The sequence below is a fragment of the Tauraco erythrolophus genome, chromosome 5, assembly GCF_009769465.1.
Source record: "Tauraco erythrolophus isolate bTauEry1 chromosome 5, bTauEry1.pri, whole genome shotgun sequence".
NCBI lineage: Eukaryota > Metazoa > Chordata > Aves > Musophagiformes > Musophagidae > Tauraco > Tauraco erythrolophus.
Window position 1 is genome coordinate 37,707,003 of NC_141469.1, and position 6,000 is coordinate 37,713,002.

The 6,000-nt window shown below is 42.6% G+C and overlaps 1 protein-coding gene across 1 annotated transcript in view; it reads left to right on the plus strand.

Annotated features, from left to right (window-relative positions):
* The window catches only part of CD38 (CD38 molecule), a 28,946-nt gene extending 27,907 nt beyond the window's left edge, over positions 1 to 1,039 (plus strand). The window contains exon 9 of the mRNA XM_086612480.1: positions 913 to 1,039. Coding sequence (XP_086468606.1) covers positions 913 to 1,039 — 127 coding nt within the window. The remainder of the gene's footprint in view (positions 1 to 912) is intronic.
* The last annotated feature ends 4,961 nt before the right edge of the window (positions 1,040 to 6,000 follow it).

Here is a 6,000-nt window from a genome sequence, read left to right on the forward strand (position 1 = left end):
CAAATTATTTAAGCCTATGATGAAATAAGCTAAGGGCCAGAGAAGGAGAAATATGTAGTAGCTCAGATCCCTCGTGGCTCAGCACAAGGAGAGATCTGCAACACATCATGAGGAGTTGTTGACGTGCTCGTTGCTGTGGCTTGCAACTTGCTTCCTAAGATAGAAAAACAAGTAGGGCTTTTTGTCAACTGACACATACACAAACAACTGTGTGGTGCAACATGGACAATTAATTTTACTATTTTATATACAGAGCAATAATAAAATAAGCGATTTACATGTGCAGTGAAACCCTTCAGGACAGACTGTATAAGTTAGCTTCACTCCCCTGAAATCATTGGAGACAGAACCGTGTGGGTCCATATCAGCTGAGCATCCGGCTTTTCATGCCACGTAGCAATTGGTGCTGATCATTTTCTCTGGCTTTTGTCAGTGTCAGTAGTGTCTGCCAGAAGTAACTGAAAAATTTGATTCACTGGATGTACTTCTAGCAAGAAATCTAATAATAGCTGACATTGTTAGCAGCAGCTTTATATTGTAGCAGTAGGGGTTACCATGAGGTAAGCAAGATGGTGAACTCCAGCATGGAAGCAGCTCTGTCATCAGTGCCAGAGGTCTTCCTTCTTTTTCATAATTATTTTTCTTATCTCAGCATAGCTGACATGCTGTAAGTTCACACCCTACTTTTTCATACTCACTTGCTCTTGTCCCTACCCCCTATAAACATCAAAGTTATCTTTCTGCAGCAAGATCTAAAAGAAATCATCCTAAGAAACACATCCACTTGATAAGCATAACATAAGCATAACATGCACTTTGACTTTCACGTTGCATTTAATAACTGCGGAGCTTTATTCTGTTGTACTTGCAAAGCAATTACTACATATTTGTTGGTTTTGTTTCTTACCACAGGCCAGTTCAGCTTCTTCAGTGTGTGCGCAACCCTGACCACATAGACTGCAGACTCTGCACCAACACCACGCAGCTCCGTGAACCGAAGTGCTCCGCACCACTGAAAACTTTCATCGTTTGTGTGTAAAGCAGGAAAAGAGGTGGCTACATAGCTTAGCGTGATAATAGCAGCGTGGTGTGTACAGAGTCCACAACCAGAAGTCCTTGCTGTGATACCAACAGCCAAGGAGCAGAAGGTGGTTTAGGTGTGATTACTGTACACACACACACACACACACGCCATTTCAGAGGGCCGGGGACATGTCCGGTGGCAGGCACTTTGCCCTGCTTTGCTCCCTCCTATACAGCTGCCCTTGTGTCTAGAGGGTCAGAGCAGGGATTCCCTGGGGCGTGCACAGAGAAGAAAGAGACTTTCCAGCAGAGGCAGGACTTGCCCGGACCAGCGCCTGGTGTCCTCCCCGCTGGAAGGCTGGATGGGAAATGACCAGAGCATACTACACTCTCCTTGTATCCCAGTGCAACATCCCCCCAAGGGGAACGTTTCCCAGTGACATGTAGTGTAAATCATATTTCTCCCAGGGACTGTGGCACCTCTGAGCAGGTAAAGCAAGTGATGGAGGAGGCAGAGTGGTTCTTACCTTTAATGGGCATCGCTGTAAGTGGCTGGTGAGGAGATGTCTGAGCTGCGCCAAGAAAAGACCAGAAACCGCTCAGAGGGTTGCCAGCATCTGTAAGAACTTGTCAAGTGTTAGCTGGGGAGATAAAATAGCAAGACTGACTCAGACAGCCCCATTAAAATCCTACTGGAAACACCACTGCAGTTCAGATTACATTTTATTCTTAATATAGCAATAATAGTAAGCCTTCCAACTTTCATAAAAGGTCCCTCAGGCCACAGCTTGGCCATCCACTGGAATAGAGACAAACATCAAAAGGTTGCCACAATAAGGAATCTCTCTTGACCTCCGTTTCTGAGGTGAAAGGTGATACCTTGCGGTGTATAATTCATAAGCACAGACCTGCTGTAGTACACTGGAACAGCAGGTTTCACTCATTTCCTTTGACTTCCATTTTACCAATCTCCTATGCATATTCAAGTGCGCTATTTATAACAAAATAAAGATCTGAGGCCAGATTGTGGCCTTGGCTGTAGTGCCTTTGTGCAGTGCCATTGACACAAGGAGAAAGAGCAGGTTTTGCTACAGATATATTCCTAGGTGTTGCACTGCCAGCATAACCAGCAATTGCCAATTCCTTTGGCAGATGAGGTTTCCATGATCCCGCAGGCAGAGGTGATAATGCTGTGTGTTTTAGTGACTACCCAGAGCGCGAAGCATCCTTATGGAACTACACAAGCTGGTGTAATTTCGAGCATCTCTAGATAAACCTTTACTCTGTAATACACAGGCCTGCACTGAGCACAGCTGGACCATGCCCAAGACCTCACCCATAATGTTTACATTAAGTGAAATGTATTCGTATTTGCAGTCTGTATGTCACTACTTATATGCATCAATGCAGACACATACCAATACTTTCAAATAGGTTATTTCTGACTATAGGTCAAGAGATTGTATTCACGCTCACTTTTGTACCTCTTCTGTTGTAATGTAAGTTGTTGACTGTAAAATCAAGATCTATAATAAAATTGCTGATGGCAAACACTGTTAATTCCATTTCATATTCTACTTAACCTCAGACTGAACATGAAAATAAGCCACTTCCTAAAAATAACTCAGAAATTCACTCAACGTATGAAGCTCTACATTTACCCACCTGGGAAAGGAGAGAAAGGTCACAGTGCGCATCTTCGTCGGACTGTACTCTCACTGCCTCGCTCTTCATCTCATACAGAGACGTCATTGTCCTTGTATGTGGCTGGAAGTGAAACATCCTGTCTTTGTCTTGAACATAGACATCCAGATATGTGTGTTAAGAAAGATGACTGTTCTTACCAGTGGGTACATAGTAAAACGTTAAGAAGCAGATCTGTGTTTTGTAAGCTGAGGTGCACTCTTAATGCAGGCAACCACACTGGAGTAAATGACAGCTTTGTAACACAGATGGTTGGCATGAACATTGATTGTTCCAGCAAAATGTCTTTCTTTTAAAGGTATGTATAAATGACATGCCTTTACAGGGAGACTTGACAATAAACACAGTTAACATTAGGGAAATAATTGAGATTTCCTGGTTTCGTTCTGACTGGTTATTCTGCTGCCAAGAGGGGCTGCAAATTTTGTTGATTTGCAGGTGGATGCACTGGACGGAGGGTGCATTTGCTTTTTCCCTTCTTAGCACTCGTTGCAAAGGGAGAAGAGTCTGCACAGGTACTGTGCTTATGGCACGCTCAGGGAGCGTTAGCATTGGCCCACTTTATTAGTATAGATGCACTGTAGGTGTACGTCTGGCCCACTAACACACACTCGAATCTCTGCTGCTGGGATTACGTACATGGCAGAACATGAATCAATTAATTTCCAACAAGCGAGGAGAAGCATTTTTATTATCCATGATCATGCGTTTGACATGCCATGCAGACATGCCCTACCAGACATGTATAATTCCAAATTCTCTTGCTCTGCAGAAAATGTATAAACCAAAAAACTCCCAAATTAATACAAAATTCCAAATTCACAGAAAACTAAATAAAAGGAAAAAAAAAACACTATGCATTTTTTCCACTATAAAGAAATGTTTCTTATACAGTTTGAAGTTGAGTTTTGAAAATGTGTTTTCAATCTGAGGAAGCTACCCTCTGTCAAAACTTGTTCAGGATAAATGGGCTAGCTTGTGCCCCAGGCCCATAGCGAACACTGCCAAAGAGCACTGCTCGGAAACTCGAGAGGAATCTGAGTTATTGTCTGATAAGGTGGTATCAATGTTATGCACTCCCAGAACCACACAATGCTGGGAAAACTACTTCAATGACCCTATTACCACAGTAGTGCTGCTCTCCTAGGCTTTGATGTACTTAACTTGACGAGAGCTTGCAATTACTGAACTTATTTTTGAGATTAGGAAACAAATGAAATACAGAAAGATTTGTTCTCCTCGCTAGCCATTGCTTGGCCTTGTGTGCTTACTGTGAATAACAGTGTTTGATTTAAAACATGTCAGCCTCGCCTAGAGTCAGGAGGCTCGATAGGATGGTATGCAAAGAGCCTGAATTCCACTCAGGTCCGTTGCCCTCGGGTTTCCTCTTGGCTGAGCCCGGGTAGCTGCCCCACACATCACTTCAGTCTCCTGAATCTCCCCAGTGTCACCCTTCAAGGGTCATTAGCTATCTCCATTGGTTATGTGCAGTGACATGAGTGAAATAAATGACTGCGATGTAGGCTTTCTTTTAAAATAATAACCATTACGAGTCTAGAGAAAAATTTGAAAACTGAGAACAGAGTGAAGGGCAATAAACCTTACCCTCAGCATCTTTTTTTTTTTTAAGCTCTTTTTTTAAGATATTGTGCTGCTTTTTTTTGGGTCCAAAATTCTTAATGCAGTGCCTGTAACATAATCTATGGGGAAAAGTTTTTGGAGAGGGGGTTTTAATTCTGTTTATATGCGTACTGGCAGCATATAGTGCAGTGCATCTGGGTCTCCCCAGACACTGGCAATAGGGGAGTAGTTTGGATGAGACTCAGCATAGCTGCAGCACTGCAGGGTCTATCAGGCAGAGGCAGAAGTTTCCCCTTGCTTAATTTGGGCAGCCCTTCATGTGTATGCCTGGGAAGACTCCCTGATACTCGAAAGAGTGACCCTCAAGACATTGTCTTACATAAAAGAAGGTCCTCGTGGAAAGAATAGAAAAATGAGATCAGCGAGCCTTCAAACAGGCTGCATCTCAAAACTCTTTCTTAATAAAAATATAATTTACAGGCTTAAGGCATCAATTAAACGTGCTAAGAGGCTGATCCTTCCTGTTAAATAATTTGGAAGGAGTAATACACTGGCTAATCCAAAGAAAACATGTAAAACATGAAGGCTAGTGAAAAGATAAAGAACATAGAGTGGCTGAATGACAGAAGCAAAACCACAGAAAGTGCAAAAAGCTGCAGTAGTAGATGAAAAAGATACGTAGAAGATCTAGCTATGTAGTTGGATTACAGCGACCCTACTGCCCACATAGCTATGGCTGTGGCGTGGACGTCTACCTGTCCCCAAAGTCGAAGGGCTGAGTTCAGTGTTCAACAAGCCTCAGAGCTGTGCAGGTTTAAGTAGTCCCCATGCAGCCTTCCCAGTTGGCTCCTTTATCTTGCAGCAGCATCACCCCTCTGTTCTGCCAGCACAGACGTTTCATGAAACTCCTGATGAATCAGGGCAGGCAAATGGTCTGGGATAATATATTTTTTCCCTGCTTGGGAACTAAAAAAAAAAAGCTTCTATCTAGCTGGAAAAATGTGAATCAATAGGAGTTTTTTTTTCAAACCGTGTATTTATTCTCATCACTGCTTCGCGCAGTGGGAGATGGCAGCTGCCTGCTCACTGTTCCTCCTTTCTTGTGAGGCACTGCTTGCCAACATCTGGAGAGCCCAAGAAGCACGTACAGCTCCACACCAGCACGTTTTGCAGCAATACAGCTCCCTTATCTCTCTCTCCTGATTCATTTCACTACTGGGATTTGGGTGTTCACTGAGATAGAGTAGAGCAGAGAGGGCTAAAAACCATACTAAACACTTTAGATAAGATTCATATAATTTAAGGATTTAAGGTTAGTCAACTGATTGTACAGGCTTTCTCTGTAGTCAAAAGGACGAATCAGGAACCTCCTGAAAGCAGTTATCCCACTCTGCACTGAGGGTAAGACAATAGGGATGATGTGCACACCAGCAGAACCTTCTTATCTCTCTCCACTGACTATGGAAGTTGTCTAGATTATTAGCTCAAATTTACAAAATCAGCTTCCAGGTGGCTAAAATTACATATAATTAATCCCAAACTTTAAAAGTTTTCCTGTGAGAGATATTTCTAAACAGAAAAAGACATCTAAGCATTCTCTTACCTAAAGCAGATTAGAAGTTTTTGCAAAATATTTTAGATCGTAATTCCACAATTCATTTCCTGAGTATGTAGAGCCACAGTTCTAAAATT